The following is an 18,490-nucleotide window of genomic DNA, read 5'->3' on the forward strand; positions in this document are numbered from 1 at the left end:
TGCACCGGCATGACGGATGGGCACTTTTTAGGATAGTGTGTATAAACACAACCGCGGCACAGAAACTATAATAATTCAAACTTTGATGAGATTTATTTTAGCTTCTGGACCGCGGCTGATGTCAAATAAAGTCTGACTAATAAGTAATTTATTACTCTACACAGACATTAATATTGTAACGTAATGCATTACTTCAAATTAGAGGTAACTGGTAATATGTAATATATTGCATTTTGAAAGTAACCAACACTGGTTGTGATATATTACTGTTACTACTAAGATGTTACTCTGACATTAACACACTTAACAGGGGCTTAGTAAGCTAGCAGCCTGCTTGTAGGCTCTCGTAGACAGTAATAAAGTATTTTGTTGCTAAAGTAGCTTAAAATCAAACCCAGTGGTCCCTTGAATTAATGATGCAAATGTATTTGCCATTTAGCATTTATCCAGTGAATACTACTAACACTACTTAAAAAACTTCTCCATGCATGTGAATATAAGTAAAACAAGGTCTTATTAACATTTATAAAAACTGGAAGTCATGTTACAGCAAACATTAATACATTTTTTCTAGCACTCTGAGGTTTTATTGGTGAAACTAGTTAGTAGTTACTTAAAACTTTGGGAGGACCTGACACACAGACTTATTGTTATATAATATTGTTATATAATGGATTAAGAAGTAAAGCGAGGAAGCTTCAAGCCTTTTCCACACAGCAGAATCCACAGTCACAGCTGGTCTGATGTACAGTAAGCAGACAGGGTGCGTCACAGTCTTGCCACTACATAATATAACCCCTCTGAACGGATCATTTTACAGCAGCAAAGTTTTGTTTACAGCCAGCCAGCACAATTTAGACAGGCACACCCAGAAGTGCCAAGATCTTTCCATTATAAATTAATGAGGGAGATATGAGTTTTTGTGCCGAAAGCTATTGGTCAACAGTTGTGAGTGTGGCTGTGACGCAAAAACTGTAAAATGTCTCCATCTAGTGACTGAACTGCAAACATTCAGTTTTATTTCTAACCTTGTGTGTTTGTGGAGAGCTGTGACATCTATCAGAGGAGTGGTACAAGCTCTGTTTTAAATTATTAGGGCCCGAGCAGGGAACCTGCGAGGCCCTATTGTATTTGCTGGGATTATTATTCATCATTCTGCGCATTAGGCGGCTTTTTGGAGCCCTGAACATACCCCAAAACTCACTAAACTTGGAATATACGTCACACCTGGCGAAATTTTTAAAAAATCTGTTGTTGTTCTGAATTTTCACCACTAGGTGCCGCTATTATCAAGTAAAGTGCGTTTTGCCTAATAACTCCCATATACTTTGTCGCACATTCAAAAACCTTATGTCCACGCGTTCAGTGAATTGTGCTGAATCTAGTGATATAGGCCACGCCCATATCCGCCTACCGTTTTTTTTTTTTGTGAAAGATTTGGTGAAAATCGGCCAATAGGGGGCGCTTTTATTGCTAAATGACAAAACAACAGCTTGACTGCCTTGACTTTTGATTCCTCAATGGAAGTTCTTGCATCAACAAGCCCCGACAGCAGCACATCGCAACAGCAGCATGCCCCGACGCGCGTGGACTGAGAGGGCCCGTTCATCGCTGCTTGCAGATTGAATTTTTTCTTAATTTCTATATGTAAATATTAGCATGTTAGCTCAATAGCTTCCAGGTCATGTGATCAATTGACTCAGAATCATGTTGGGATCATGTAACTACACTGGCTGCATGAGATACGCCTCTTGTTTTTACATTTTACATCTCTAAATATTTTTTATTAATTTTTAGAAATTTCTATATGTAAATATTAGCATGTTAGCTCAAAAGCTTCCAGGTCATGTGATCAATTGACTCAAAATCATTCTGGGATCATGTAACTACACTGGCTGCATGAGATACGCCTCTTGTTTTTACATTTTACATCTCTAAATATTTTTTATTAATTTCTATATGTAAATATTAGCATGTTAGCTCAATAGCTTCCAGGTCATGTGATCAATTGACTCAAAATGAGTGTGGGATCATGTAACTACACTGGCTGCATGAGATACGCCTCTTGTTTTTACATTTTACATCTTTTCATATTTTTTATTAATTTTTATTAATTTTTATTAAGTTTTATAGGTAAATATTAGCATGTTAGCTCAATAGCTTCCAGGTCATGTGATCAATTGACTCAAAATCATGTTGGGATCATGTAACTACACTGGCTGCATGAGATACGCCTCTTGTTTTTACATTTTACATCTCTAAATATGTTTTTATTAATTTCTATATACAAATATTAGCATGTTAGCTCAATAGCTCCCAGGTCATTTGATCAATTGACTCAAAATCAGTGTGGGATCATGTAACTACACTGGCTGCATGAGTCATGGGTCACCAGATTTGGCCCGTAGCTCGTTACACATGAGTATGTTAATTCGATACTACAACTGCCCTCATGTGCAGCACGATAGCTCAGTAGCGCCCCCTAATGCCCCCTTATGGCTTTTCCCATTAATTTTTTTTCATATCTACGCCTCGTACTTTATTTCACTAGGCCTACAGATTTAACGCCACAGACTTCACAGTCACCAAGACTCATCCTCATACCTTGATGATGAAAAGTTGTAAAAAGCTTTCGCCTACATTATTCCTGGTGGGCATGACAGTCTGAACTTTCAATGCTTGGCCACTGTAAATTTATATCGCACATTTAAAACAAATACAATGTAGCACAAAGAGCTTCACACAATAAAAGCAAGCACAACAAAACAGAAGTGAAACCAAAAGACACACACACACACACACACTTTCTCTCACACATAACACACACGCTATCTTTCGCTCAGCTATGTGCTGTGATGACAAACATCATCCAATTTACATGACATTCACAGGCTGTTTTCTCCAAATCATACATTACAACATGACATATAATTGATGGGTGAGCTCTAGGGCCACATAGTGGACAAACTTGCCCTCTGCGTCTGCCCTCCGACGGCGCCACGGCCCGACGTACGTGGGGGGACGAGGGCCCGTTCACCGCTGCTTGCAGCTTTAATTTCTTTTGTCTTTATTTTTTCAAGATCTTTATAATATTTGAAGCTGATAAGAGTTGAGCTCCTCAGCTTTAAGTCTCATTTAGGTAATTGTTTTGGTTTGTTGTGGACCACAAACTCCACATCCATGTACTGTTAGCTGCAGAGCTTACCGGGAGCCAACCAGACTGGGGGCATTGGGGTAGTGTCGGTGTTTACAGGGCTAGTTCAAGAGCTTTAGACAGTGATGGGCACGGCTAGCTGGTTGGTAAGCTATCTTTTTCAACAATATATAGGCGTCATAATATCAAAACTGTTATTTCTTCACATTTTTTGGATGTTTTCAATTAAAATTCCAACATATTGCGCCTTTATTGCAAATAAACTGATCACTTTCTCACAAGAGTTAGATGGCAACACCCCGCTCTCATCCGTCTCAGCAGTGAGTCTTATCCTGGCTAACAATATATAACATTCTAGTGAGCTTTCAATGTGCTGGTAGGTGGCTTTTGCTACCCTTGGTAAGGCTGTTTCCAACTGATTTCAGTTTTTCTGCTACGCTGAGCTACTATAAGAGTGGTATCAATGTCAGACTATGTTTTTTTAAAAAACTCTACTGTTTATTTTACAAGCACGTGTTCAGACTTTTGGCTCAGATACATCACCATTCACACTGGGGACGATAATCAAATGTCAGTCAGAATTTAATCAGTAAACCTCAGTAGGGTGATATAAAATGTCAGCTACAATGTGTGAACTTCCTGTGTGAGCACCTCATTTAGCAGAATTTGTTCAATGTCACCGCGACCCCCTTTGGAAGATGTCCGTCAGCGGTTCCCACACTGCCTGAGGGACACAATGAGGCCAGAAAGTTCGTCAGCAGGTCACTCTTAATTGCACTGCAAAGGGTATTTCGCTCTTTATTTTAAATTCCACACCATCACGTCCTTCTTGCCTCCTCATTATCCCCCCTCTGAGAGATGGAGGTAGATGGATGTACATGTGTCCTTCACGGGCTGAATTTTAAGCAGTTTATTGAATTAAACATCCTGATAGCCTGGGAGGAAATCCCCTGTCAGTGCTCTGCTGGTTAAAAAATTGGTGCAAAGCGGCCGAGGGATTAATTTATTAATACATACGAGAATCATGTGATTTTAAGGCCAGTTTCACATTTTGTGACAGTTTTGTTTGTTTAGGTTGACAAATAACTTTCTAACTATTATAAATTAGTCTCCATTGCCTCGAACAAACATCTCATGTTCAAGGTTTATTTGCACAAAGATTGCTTCTGAGTATTCCTTCTTGCAAATAGTTATTTTCTAAATGTGACCACCGGGAGATGGAAAATGTTAATGATGCCTGAGTTTAGTTTTAATTAAAAGATGAGAGAGAATGGCCAACACCCCGAGGCATGGAGGAGGACTGTTGGGATTTTATGATTTCAAGCTCAGACTTTTGAAATATGAGCTTGTCTCACTGATCACACAGCGCTGTTTGCAAACACAGCATCGCTCAAAAGATTACTTGGAATAACTTTTAAAGAAGAACGCGAGAGATGTTTATCAGAGTCGAAGAAGATATAAATAAGGAAAGCTTGATACACAGCGCTAAATGAATCTCACTGAATTCCACTTTCTTCCTCAAATGTGTCCGTTGATGGTAGTTGCACATAATTATCCTGCCATTATGGAAACATAACAGTAGCTCAGCTTTCACACAGTAGCCTAAGAGTAAATCATATGCAATCATTAATTTATTTTCTTACACATGTTTTTCTTCTCTTGACAAGTCAGAACATCTTCCATCTCATTTTGACCCTTTTGTCTTATTCTCCAACACTACCACCTGAGGTCTCTATACATTAGAAATGGTCCATTAATTGCAGACAATTAAAATCTCTCTGAACACAAACATCACCATGAGACGTGAATATGACCTTGACAGGAAACATCTGGTACTTTTAAGCTAATTCATTCATTGTGTTGCCTCATGATGTTTTACAAAAAAGAGAAATGTCACACAAACAGTAATCCTTCAGTGAAATGCCAAAAACCTGAAGAAAATTGTCACCTAGTATCAGTCGAGTGAGTCATGCCACTTTGTTTACGTGTGGTGGACCCTGCCACCTTTCTAGCTTCAGTGTTCTGAGGACATTATTTTCCTCTGAGGGCAGCTTGTTCATTCGTTTTATAGACGCTATGTTTGTATTATTAGTTCACTGATATTGTAAATATTCAAGATTTTGAACTTCTTCTCCGAAACTACGAAATACTCCTTTAAGGTAAAAACCTGCCCAATGCTGCGTTCAAGTACTCTTTCTGAAAGTTTTACAAGTTTAGTTTTGTGTGATTTTGGTCTGAAATAAATTAGAAACTATTTTTAAAATCGCTAATTATGGTGATACACGGTTTCATTTAGATAGACTAAGATTTAAAAAAAAAATTGTAATCTGAAAAGTAACTTGTAGCTAAAAAGTTGATTCCAGACCGGAGACTGTCGAGTGAGGGCTTGTCTGCGTGTTGAGTTTAATATTTCCGACAGCACCTGAAGGCGTCATCTCTTACAGTGCGGGGTGTCATGGCGCAGAGGAGGCCGAAGAGATCCGCGGCGTCAAACTTTCACTCCAGCTCGATTTCTGCCGTGTTAACGCCTCATACTCATTAAAATCGTTAACATCAGCTGAAGACAAGTGCTGGTAAGTTGTCTAAAAAGTGAGTTGGCGTGTTTATGAAGGTGGTTATTTTCTCGAAGCGGAGGACAGACGGACGGTTGTTAGCAGCGACGTTACGTCCGTTAGAAAAATTAGAAAAATAACCTGACGAGCTTCGTACAAACATGACATTACTTTAATGTCGGCTGTAAAATGGAGCTCTGCAGAGTCTTAAGTAGTCTGTCATTAACATTATGGAAATACCCTTTACATCACTTTGAGAATGAAGTCGTCATGTTGTTGAAAGTTGATTAAGCTAGCTAGACAGAAGTTGCTAAACAGTTTTCGTGTTGTTGTGTCATTAGCATAATAAGTGTGCCTCAGGTTATAGACACACTTCATCTCTGTGTGTGGCTTTGGGGCCTAGCTGTGTATTATGAGTATGATAGCACTGTGTACTACATTTGAATACATATTGAATATCTTTTTTTTTTTTGTCAAAGCAGTTTCAGACTGAGGCCTCACTGTGCTCAGCATGTCTGGGCTGCATGATGCAAATGTTTATAATTATTTCCAACTGTAAGTTACAGGAGCAGGAGGAGTTAGAGGGATGTAGGAGGCAGAGGGAGCTCACTGCCTGGTGTTTGAGATGGTGGAGAGGTCTGAGACATGACATTAAAATAAGCGTATTTTGCCCTGAATTTTATAAACAGGACTAATCAGTAATAAGCTGTTTTACACTTCTCAAAATGAGTCAGAGATATTGGGATATTTAAGTTTCACTTGATTGTTTATTCCGTGAATATGTGTTTTGGTCCCCAAAAAAATTGTGACTAGGTCTGCACGATATGATCAATGATTATGGATGATTAAATTCTATATCACAATTCTCATTGTCATTGAAAAACCAGTAAAATCATGATGATGTGGCATTTCTCCCTGTCTCTGCCAAACAAAAATGTTTTATTGCATCTGGAGAACAAGGTTGTAGGCCAGAGCATCTCTGCAAAACTAAAAAATGTCATAACTTTTGTAACTATAACTGTGAATTAAATGTTGTGGGGTAAAAGAGTACATTTATATATTAAAACATCACTTTCCCATTATACAGTATTGCACGATTCTAATTATTAGTTATTGTTACTACTGACCCACAAAGGAATGAAAACAGAAGGTTTTTTTCGGGGTTGAACAAACTCTTTATTATTATTTTACATAATATTATGCTCTGACCGACATGAAACTCGATATAAACTTGAAATATCTATCATTTTATAATGCTATTATAGAAGAATTCAGTACCGTAGATAAGCCAATGTACACAGTACAATAACCATCAATTTTCATACTGCTCTATACTTTGAAAACCCTAAAATAAAGTACTTGTTTATACTCGACGCTTGGCTGGACATGTGCTGACTGAGACCCTGCTTGATAATGGGTTGTTGATTTTCAAGGAAAGTGATTTGAAACCAATATTCAAGTAGGCCTCTTGCTCTGTGTGTTCATCAACAACAACAAAAGTGCAAGGTTCAGATGAGACACTGCTCTATCACCATACAAGTGATGCATCCACTAACCCTAACCCTATATCTCACACCGCCTCCTTATCTGAGAGCTGCTGCTGCTAGTGGCCTCGTGCTGGCCCTCCTCCGTGGGGAATGAGAGGAGTGTGGCGTGGTTGCCTTTTTATGGCCAGGCCAGGCTCAGCTGTGGAGAACCAGGGGTTTATGTCACTCCGCTCTGATGGTTGCCTCGGCCCCAGCAGCCTGTAGCGACAGCACAGAGAGCAGCTGTCTTAGTGTGGCTGTTAGGATACCAGGTGCTGTTCTGGACCACATCATTCTGGGTACTGTCTTTATCCCAGAATGGGTCAACGTGATGATGATTTCATGTCTGTGTTGCTGCAGAAAAAGCCTTCCAGGTTAAATGCAGCTTTTAATGTGTTCATCTGATAATCAAAGTAGACAGCGCTTAATATTTGCCTACTAAAACACTAAATTTGAACAGCCAAGCTTCAGCAAGGTAATTCTGCGGACAGTAGAGCTGTTGTTCTGTAAGGCTGACTGTTACTGAGATGGGAAAAAAATGCAAAACAGTGTTGAAGCCTTTATGCAAATTGTCTTTGGAAGTAATTGCAAGCTTGCACCAGCAAGGGGCAATGCTAGCGGTCAAACCAAGAGACAGAGACCAGACTGTAAGCAGCTACATGTAAGCTGAGCCTGTTTTTGATTTACACTGTTTACATGCAGAGAAAGGCTCGACTTGGACTCTTGGAAGCCACATAATTGTATGAAGCTGTGGCACAGTGTCATGTCTTGCAGTGGATAAATGAACCCAACTTTATTTTCTTTGCAAGATGATGATAATCCTTTCATGTATTTGTATAGTAATGTTTTTGTTCCCTTGAGTCTTCTGCCTTTGAATGTCTTACCTTTTTACTCTACGAATGTGGATCTTGATCTCTCGGTTTGTCGGCCCACCACTTGGTCCAGATTCAATTATCTCAGCAACAATTTGATGGATTGATGTGACATTTTGTAAAGACATTCATGGTCCCTCAAAGGAGGAATCTGACTTTTATGATCCCCTGATTTTTCCTCTATAGCCACCATCAGGTTGATGTTTGTAGATTTAGTAAAATATCTCGACTAAGCTTGCCACAATAGTCTGTGTTACCATACGGTTTTTGGGCATACACCAATTACATTACTTGTCCACAATCATAAACTGAAAGTGTCTGCTATGTGCAGCGGAGCCGCGGCACGAGTAAGAAGAGTAAGGACTCCGAGAGTTGACCAACAAGATGATGAGTGAGGATTTGTTGTCGCAACAAAGCAAAAAGAAAAAGCGCCTATTTTGCAGTATCTCAGATTTTAACCCAATGCAAATAGGGAACCTGATAACGTTAGTGAGGGGAAAGGAGTTGCTTACCTCACTGAGAAGTTGGAGGGGTGCAGCTGTTCATCAAACATCTAACTGAGCTGCTTCTTGTCCATTACTCCCACAGAAAACTACTACCTGTAATATTTCAAACTAATCTGCGTTCAGATGGCAGATTCATATGAAATTTAGTTAATAAATTCATATAATTCTTACTTAATCCTCAATTTTTATATCCAGCACCATAATCAGGTCAAAATATACTTTGCCCTTGGTGATAGGTCACCTGGTAGGGCCTCGGTAGAGTCCCCAGCAGTGGCCCAGGATCAGTTCCAGCCTGTTGCCCTTTGCTGCATGTCTTCTCCCGTTTCCTGTCAGTCAGTTGTACTTTGTGTTTGCTTGTTATTGGCAAAAGCTAGCATGCTAACGTGTAAAACTAAGAAGATAACAATGGTAAACATTTGATCCCAACATCAGCATGTAATCACTGTCATGAGCATGGTAGCATGCTGACTGTACTCTGTTGCAGTCATAGAGCTGCTGGCATGTCTGTAGACTGTTGTTGGATGTTTTAAATCTGATTCACTTGCTTCATTTAGTCAAGTCCTTACAAACAAGTAAAAGAAGACTGTCTATTTCCAGTAATTCTGATTGATTCACTAGTATCATGGTTCCCAAAATAGGCCGTCTCTACAACCTTTTTAAGGAATAGTACATAATGTTCGCCACCAATCCTCTAGAGTTTTTGCCAGGACATTTCTAAAGTACTGTGACTAACAGCATTGTACCTCTCTGAGTGTTTTCGTCCTGGATGTAACTGCAGGTCATGAGTTTAGCTCCAGGGGGCAGACAGGCTAATGCTGTTTTGGTATGTGATGAAAGGGGGCATAGGGTCCCTTTCACCTATATCGCCGTCCTGTGTAGGTGGTATACTGGCTGTTACACAGGTCTCTCTGTACTCCTCACTCATAGCAGTGACATTGTTTCCACTCACCACTGTTTCCCTCCCTCTCACCTACTCTCGTTCCTTCGAGAGTATAAATTTCTGTCGGCTATTCTGGGAGCTGGTTGGTAAACACACTGATTAAAAGTTGCTCAATACAATACTCACAGTTAGCGTATTGATCCACCCTCTATTTAAAGATTTTGACAAATTTTCCTCTTCTTATAATGTGTACTAAAAGATGAAACGGTGAAAGAACAGATGTGACAGTAAAATGTCTCCACTGAACATTTTCAGTCGACTGAGCGAAAGGAAACCTTGTCACATCTATGTAAGGAAATGTCATTATCGAGTCTAAAGCGAGGACTTCCAGAGAAGTTACAAAGATGTGTTTTTTTCAGTGCAGGTCTGGGTTGTAAAGTCCTGTCTGCCCTTCAGAAGAGCAGTTTGATCCCTCACAGACTCTATGTGCACCGCTGCATTGTTGAACCCTTGTGTGGAATGTGCATGTGAAAACCTTTTGGCCAGAGGACCAGGGGCTTTATTACAACCTTTAAACAAATCTCTGAAAGAAGATACCTGTGTATTTTGAGAAGGAATGATCATCTCCAAATATTGACACGAATCCTCAATAGGCCTTCCAGTTTTTCCCACAGGTTCTGAATGTACTGTGGTGGTGGTGGTGGGTGGCACGGTATGTGACGGGCAGGTCCAGTAATAAACTAGTCAAACAAAGGTTGATGAATAACTGTATTTATTGGAGATGTAGCACACAGCTCCTAGCAGTGCTGGTACTGGAGGACAGGTCAATTAGTAAAATAATAATCAGAATCATCACAATCAGAAGATACTCAAACAGGAGGCAGAAAAGGCTTTTGACTGGTTGAGCGTGCGCCCAAAGTACCAAGCCTGTAGTCCAGCGGCATGTCGACAGAAAGTCCAAAAACACAGTTTAGAAATAATGAATCTCGTAGCCAACTGTAAGTGTAGGCTGTATATCCAAGTATAAATCTCTGAGAACTGTTCATACAATCTACTTTACACTTGGCAGGTTTGTTGCTGAGGACCCAAGGAAGTGGAGTGTTGACTTTGGTGCAATTTGGACACGCTACATGTTCAATATTAATACTTTTTGAATAAACAGTGAACACCGCTGTTTGCTGCAGCCCCCTGGCTTCATTGCTCTGCAGACAGAAGCTGGGCTCCCACACGATCCCTCTCAAGTACTGTTGGGGAAGCAGACGTAAACAAAATGGAAAGTAGCGTGCGTGGTGTAACAACTTGCTGTAGCAACGCTTGGCAGTGAGAAAAAAACAAAAGCAGAAGGTTAAATGAGTCTGGTTGAGCGGGGAGACATGGTCAGCACAGGTTTTTTGCTCTTCAGCGAGAACAGGAGGTGAGATTTTAAGTTTCTGTCAACCGTAGTATGCTAGCACTGGGGAGCCTCTCTCATTGGTTGCTGTGGTCCAGCTTGGATATTAAAAATGGCGCTACACTAGTATCATTAATGTGAACACGTTCATAATGAGCTCCTGTTCCTGTTTGTCTGCTGCGATCAGAGCAGCGCTGTGGTTCTGTGGAAACTCATCGCAGAATATTATGACAGGACTCTGTGTTTTGGTCTGATGGCGGTCAGGAGGCCCGGGCTCAGCTGGTTACTCTCTCAAAGACCACTCACTTAAGCTGACTGACCACAGAGTCATACCAGTGGGGGGGGTTTATACTCTCCCCACAGCGTCAGCCCACGGTATGTTAGGTGTTCTCTCTAAATCCCCCCCCCACCCCTGCCTGGAAATGGACACTGCTGGTGTATTTATAGCCCCTGAGCACAAGCGAGCTCTCTTTCTTAAACGCGAGCGAGGAGCTGGTCATATTCAGAAGAGTCGCGCTGAGCGTCGCTGTCGTATATTCTAGACTGTTGTCTGCTGTCACTTTGCTTGTGAAACGCACTTGGAGGGGCTCGTCAGGTAGGGGAAAGAACAGATTGGGTGTTTTTAATCAAAATGTATTGATTTACTTCAGTTAATGACCTGTTTCATGTTTGGTTTCATCATACTCAAAATTACGATCACCTAACAGTGAAATTAACTCAAGGAAATGAATCAAGTGTTTTCTTTTAGGTACTTTCATCTGACACGGACATTGTAGAAATTGAACTTCACTCATGTCTCTGTTTGAACTCATGTTCGGACCTTTTTTAACTGGGAAACTTTCTTGAATGTTGTTGAAAGTCATCATAGCCATTTCTCATTTCTTTCATCATTATAGACCACCGTTTATGGATTCAGTTTGTCAGTTGTATACATGTTGTAAAGCTGCCAGGATTAGTCGGTTTATTGATTTGTCAATTTTTATTTATTATTATTAGTAATCCATTCACCATTTAATCCATATCAAGCAAAACTTCCCCAGTTCTGTCTGCTGTTTGTGAGCATTTACTGGTTTTCTTGGTCTTGAATGATTGTGAACTGATTATTTGGGTGAGTTTAAGTAAAGTGATGTCATTTTCTGAACTTAACAGACTGTTGTACCAACTGTCATTATATCCACATTACTGTTACATTAATATTTTTAATAGTACTTATGGTCATCCCTACAATATTATTGCAATAGCGATATTGAGGAAAATACAAAACAACTATTGTGATATTTGATTTTGTCCTAGTGTTACGAAGTGCTAATGAGATGTCAAAATGTTGAGATATATTGTGTATCAGGATTTAGCCTAAGAATATTGCAACATAAGTTGAAGGCCATATGGCCCAGCTCTACTTGGTACATATTACATAACATATACATGTATGTAACATGTGTTGGTCTGGATTTTGATGTATGTTTCTGGTGTGTATCTGTTCTAGATAAAAACAGGATTCTGAGCACAACCAACAGAAACTGAGACACCCAGAGAGAGGAGAGATGGAAAAGCCAGTCCTGCAGACACAACCATCCACCCTGCCTTTCTTCGACACGGCCCACGCCTTCAACCTGCTGCGGGGGATCCATGAACTCCGTGCTGAACGGAAGTTTTTCGATGTGACTCTCTGTGCCGAGGGCCGCGAGTTCCACTGTCACCGCACAGTGTTAGCCGCTGCCAGCACCTACTTCAGGGCTATGTTCGCTGGAACGTTGAGGGAGAGTGCTATGGACCGAGTGGTTCTTCACGAGGTGTCAGCTGAGCTTTTAGGTCTTCTGGTGGACTTCTGCTACACTGGACGGGTCACGGTCACTCAGGACAACGTGGACGTCCTGCTGAAGACGGCTGATCTGTTTCAGTTCCCCTCCGTCAAAGAGGCCTGTTGTGCCTTTCTGGAGCAGCGGCTGGATGTTTCCAACTGCTTAGAGATCCAGGACTTTGCAGAGGCCTACGCTTGCAGAGAGCTAGCGTCCAGTGCTCGTCGCTTTGTCCTAAAAAACATAATGGAGCTGGCTAAAGGGACGGACTTTGAGCGGTTGCCGTGGAAGCGCTTGCTTGAGTTTGTGTCAGACGATGAGCTTTCTGTGGACAAGGAGGAGACAGTTTATCAGATTGCAGTGCGCTGGGTTAAGGCTGACCTCCAGCGGAGACTTCACTACTGGCCCGAGCTCCTCCAGCAGGTCCGACTGCCTTTCGTCAGGAGGTTCTTTCTGTTGGCTCGCGTGGAGAGCGACCCACTCGTCTACCTTTCACCCACCTGTCTCCGCATGGTGAACGAAGCTCGCAGCTTCCAGTCCTGTGAGTACGACCGCCATGACAGGCCCTGCCACCGAATGCGGCCGCGGCCATCCACGGGACTGGCAGAAATCTTGGTGGTGGTCGGAGGTTGCGACCAGGACTGTGATGAGCTGGTCACAGTGGACTGTTACAACCCTCAGACCGGACAGTGGCGCTACCTGGCTGAGTTCCCTGACCACCTGGGAGGAGGTTACAGCATCGCTGCCCTTGGAAACGATATGTATGTCTCAGGTAAGTTATTTTAACAGATATTTTGCATCAGATTTCATTATTGTGAATGGAAATTTGTGTTCAGTGTAGAAAACTGAAATGAGGGACTGAGGATAATCCTAAAATCCCCAAATTAATGTTGTTCTGTCTGATTCTTGTGTGTTTCTTGACGCAAGAGATCCAGTTTAACTTGTGTCCCACTTCCTGTCAGACAAGTCACAGACGTTGTGCAGTGGTTACCATTTCTGTGTATATTAGATTCACTGTGGTGTGAAAGCTTGAGTCGGTAGATTTCCATTCCCGTTCCTGCATCTTATGAAATGGCCGTCTGACTGTGCTTATAAATAAACTGCAGCTCTTTGGCTAGTTGCTCTATGTGTGAACAAGGCAAAGTGAGGCAGGACATGGTGTGCTGCCAGGACAGCAGTGGCGCTATCATCACCATCGTCTTCCTCATCTTCACCACCCAGTGGACTGGCCTATCCTGGAGAGAGTGTGTTTCCCCTGAGAAATCATCCCAAAGCTTCACACAGAGCTTGTGTTCCCTGTAAGACTTTGGTGGTGGGCCATAAATGTAGCAGTGTTAGTTCACTCCCTCGACGACAGAAATAACAGCAGTATATGATTGCATAATGTTGACAGGCAGATTTTGTTTTTATAACCTCAGATACAGTTTCTGTGGAACAACATTTGAGATATGGTTATTTATGTATTTGGTGCAAGCGATATTTAATTTGAATAAAAAATGTAATTGAAACTTCAGAGTACATAGGGTTTTTTAAAGGCAACAGAGAAGATTGAAATATTATATCTTTGCATCTAGACAGAAAGAGAAGGAGGACTGCAACTAGTTACTGTAAAAATATGGAATGAAGAGTCTGCAGATCCTATCAAGAGTCCTAAAGCTGTAAATTGTCAAATATAGGCCACTATTTCCATCATATGAAATGTCTTAAATTTTGAGATGAAGCCTCAACCCAGGAGAAATTGTATAGATGGTCAGGTGACACCACGTGGTGATTAAATTTGAGGACGATTACCTGACATTGTTGGTGGAGCTACATAAACATTTCTAATGTACTGCCTGCTACAGGATGTCAAAACAGATTTAAAGTTGGTTTATGATCCACAACGCACACACTGATTTTGCAGAAGCGCAGCACACTGTTGTTGCACACACGTAGAGCCAAACATGTCATTGGCGGCGTGGACATTTTTTTGTTGTTGTTTTCCACACTGGATGCTGTTACCCAGAAGCCACTGTGTTAGTTAATAAGCCCCACGCACTACCAAACGGCCACACCAAAGAAGGAAGTAATAATATGACTACTGAGGAGCATGTTCAACCTCACAATATTAACTGTTGAGACGTCCTATCTGCATCCTCCAGGTGGCTCTGACGGCTCTCGCCTCTATGATGGCGTGTGGCGCTACAACTCCAGTGTGAACGAGTGGACGGAGGTGTCCCCAATGCTGAAGGCTCGCGAGTACCACAGCTCCTGTGTGCTGAAAGGTCAGCTGTACGTGGTGGCGTCTGACAGCACCGAACGCTACGATCACGCTCTGGACTGCTGGGAGGCCTTACCACCCATGCAGCACCCGATGGACAACTGCTCCACCACCACGTGCAGCGGACGCCTGTATGCTATAGGCTCTCTGACCGGGGAGGACACCATGACCATCCAGAGCTACGACACAGACACCAACCGCTGGTCCGTGGTCAGCTGCGGACAGCTGCCGCCATGGTCCTTCACACCCAAAACTGTGACCCTCAAAAGCCTCATCTACTTTGTCAGGTGAGTTACACATCCAAACTCATGACACATCGGTGTTGCGATGGTCCATAAAGTTAGCTTGAAAACTTCTGAGGCAGTTATAGTTTTGGCAGCAGTTTGACTTTGGTGTGTTTCTATTCGTAGGGATGACTCAGCTGAGGTTGATGTTTATAATCCTCAGAAGAACGAGTGGGACAAGATTAGTCCGATGACCCAGGTTTGTATTTCACGTCTGACTCTTGTCTGCATGCTTCATTAACGATCGTTTGTGATCTCTTATAGTCCTTGTTTAATCATTAAGGTATTTCCTGTTTTCGAAAATATAACACATCACCAGTTTTCCTCGTGCTTACATTGTGACGTGTGTGTCCATGTGTGTGGTTAAAATAAAGTATAAAGCATAATATATTTACACTCACTCACTTTTAATAAACCATCTGTGATATGTATTTGCTTATTTAAGTTTAATTTGTGGTTATGGATTACAATGTGATTTAAAAAATTATATATTTCTTTTATCCAGGTCCATGTTGGCGGCAGTGTGGCCGTCCTAGGCGGAAAATTATACGTCTCTGGCGGTTACGACAACACGTTCGAGCTGTCAGACGTGGTGGAAGCCTATGACCCAACCACCCGCTCGTGGTCTCTCGCTGGACGACTACCTCAGCCGACCTTCTGGCACGGCAGCGTCAGCATTTTCCGACAGTTCATGCCGCAGGTGTCCAGCGCGTTCGAACCTACTGACATCCCCGAGTCAAACGCCATTCACCTGCATCGGCACCAACGCCACCAAGCGCTCCACAATCTCAACAACAATATCAACCAGAACCAGAACCAGGATGTGAACCCAGCGCACTGAGTTCGGACCTGTGACATTTTTCAGCCTGCTCTCCCTCATTTGTGCCATGAGTAGTTTACCTCATCACTATGCTGAAGTGTGAAGAAGTCGGAGCTCCTTCTTATCCACTTGACTACCACGCTGTCATACTGATAATCCTTCAAGTCTGTTGAACAGATGATTTACTAAATGGGCTGATGTTTGTTCAAGGTTGGAGAAGATAACCAAACCAAACCAAAGGGTTAGTTCACAGGGTCGGGTTAGGCTTGAACAGAACTAGTGTACGACCTCGCTGGAAATGTTGTGTTTTTAGTTGTTCAGAGCGGCTACAACCAAAGGCAGAGGGAAAAGCGGGCCTTAGAAAGGGGGGGGAGGTATGATATGATTCAAATACAGGGATAACAGTGTAAATCTTCAGACTGTGCCTCGTTGTGTTGGACTGGGTTGTTCACATGAAACGTGAGAGAAGTAGTTGTGTGACGAATGAAAAAGGAGAAGTTGAAACCGTGGCTCCTGTCCCACAGCTGACCAATCACAGCATGTCGTGGGTGTTAATGTCAGATTTTTAGATTTTGGAAAGTTACAGAAATTGTTACAGGGGAGGGCGTTCATAAAATGTTCAAGAAGCAAACTGGCAGCTTCATCTGTACAGGAATTTTCTCTCGTAAAGCCAAAATATACTGTTGGACAGCATTTTTCCGATAAAGCAGCTTTGTGTCGTTTTCTGGAAAAAATGGTGCCGGTCCTCTTGTCCTGGAAGATTTCAGTGTCCTGGACAAATTCTAGTCAGGCATTACCTGTGTTTACTGAGCGATGAACCAATCACCCAACTTGTAATACGATTCAAATTATGCTTGGAGGGAATGATTTTCACCAAAGATTATGGACTGAGAGATTAAAAGTACATCACACTACAGAAAGGTTATTACTGAGTAATGAAAACTCTGTTCTTTGCCTCATTTTACTGCATCAGGCAGTAAACGACGATGAGCTTATCGTTGTCCAGCTGAGGCAGGAGAACGGACAACACCCACTGTGACTACAGTGTGGTGGTGTTTTTCCCTCATTGGCCACAAAGGGCGGCAACAAGTTTATTTTACACTACAAAAGAAAAAGTGGGACAAAGGTGAGATTTATGCTTGATGTCTATTTTCCAAACTGCTTGTTTTGGTTACAAGAAAACGACGGCCGTCCCCTGATCTTTTCTCTGTGAACCATCCAGGACTTATGGAAGAGACAGACCCGAATATGGTCAGGTGTTTCTGTGTGTGGACATCGTTCTGTTGGCAGCGAGTTACAGTGTTTGTTGTAAAAACACAAGACATGAAGGGAAACTTGCATATCATGTTAGCAGGTCTTGAGGTACTACCGCATATGTGAAAAAGGTTGTATAAAGCTTTTCTCTCAGAATGAGCCGCGCCAAATCTGATTCTGAGTCCAATCGATTTGCCTCAAGTGTTTGTCGAGTTGCATTCTGGGTTATGTAGTTTGGACAAGACAATCTCTGGTTCTGCTGCTTTGATTTTGATCCTTTTTTTTTTCTGTTCACCATGAATCTGACATTGTTAAAGGAGTGTGATGCTAAAGAGTTCGAGTACACTTTTATATCTTTTTATCAGTTTGAATCCCAAAGAAGGAGACCGACGTTTGGTCAGAAACGGCAATAATCTGATTACATTCCAAAAAACGGACAGCGATCACAATCGATATCTAACACTAAACAGACATATTGCTGAATAGGACGGGTTGGAATATGTTGTACTCACAGGTGTGCTGAGTAATCCTCTGTCATCATAGTAGATCTTCAGGATGCATGCGATGTCAACCTGCTAGTGATAAATAACGCTGCGCAGCATCTCCCTGTGTCCCCTCCTAGACCTTTAAACTGGGCTTCATCAGCCTTTATAACCACCATTCAAATGTGCATGAAATATTTTCTTTAAAAAATTGTATTTATGGATGTTTTGTATGTTTATTTATGAATATATTTGTGCTGTGGCTGCTTAAGATGTCTCTACCTGTTAGTTGCAAGACCTCTTGGTAAATGTCACAACTGGAAGTGCAGAAGAATCTCAGTTTGTTTGTTCTCATGTAAAATGATTTTTTTGCTTTAATGGTAATAGTATTTTGAGTGTTTTTACGGTGACGTTAATGCATCCTTTGTTTTCCTAGTTTTCATACGAGTTTGTGTTGTTGAATCAGTTTTGTAAATACAGTATATTCTTAACCTTACGTACTGTGTTTGTATAATGTTTACAGAGTGGTTACCCTGAAATGAAAACCCCAGGCAGGTCTGAGAGTTTTATTTTGCCGAGTCACATTTGATGAGCTGTTAGCAGGTTTGCTAAAATATTTCTTACAAACGATGGACAGTAGTTGTTGCTGAGAGTGAAAAGACAAGTGCGTTTAGTTTGTTATAAATAGCAAGAGGAAGCTAATGTGTTCAC

The 18,490-nt window shown here is 41.7% G+C and overlaps 1 protein-coding gene across 2 annotated transcripts; it reads left to right on the forward strand.

Annotated features, from left to right (window-relative positions):
• The first annotated feature begins 5,595 nt into the window (after positions 1 to 5,595).
• klhl21 (kelch-like family member 21) lies at positions 5,596 to 18,275 on the forward strand. 2 transcript variants are annotated; one of them, XM_084367468.1, is made up of 5 exons: positions 5,596 to 5,727; positions 12,367 to 13,451; positions 14,821 to 15,226; positions 15,350 to 15,422; positions 15,729 to 18,275. In XM_084367468.1, exons 2-5 carry the CDS (start codon positions 12,425 to 12,427, stop codon positions 16,062 to 16,064), a joined length of 1,842 nt encoding a protein of 613 aa, XP_084223594.1. In that variant the 5' UTR covers positions 5,596 to 5,727; positions 12,367 to 12,424; the 3' UTR covers positions 16,065 to 18,275. The 2 variants fall into 2 exon arrangements, with proteins under 2 accessions (XP_084223594.1, XP_084223595.1); XM_084367469.1 differs by lacking the exon at positions 5,596 to 5,727 and adding an exon at positions 11,359 to 11,475.
• The last annotated feature ends 215 nt before the right edge of the window (positions 18,276 to 18,490 follow it).

Source organism: Pagrus pagrus, assembly GCF_965226575.1.
Source record: "Pagrus pagrus genome assembly, chromosome: 11".
Taxonomy (NCBI): domain Eukaryota; kingdom Metazoa; phylum Chordata; class Actinopteri; order Spariformes; family Sparidae; genus Pagrus; species Pagrus pagrus.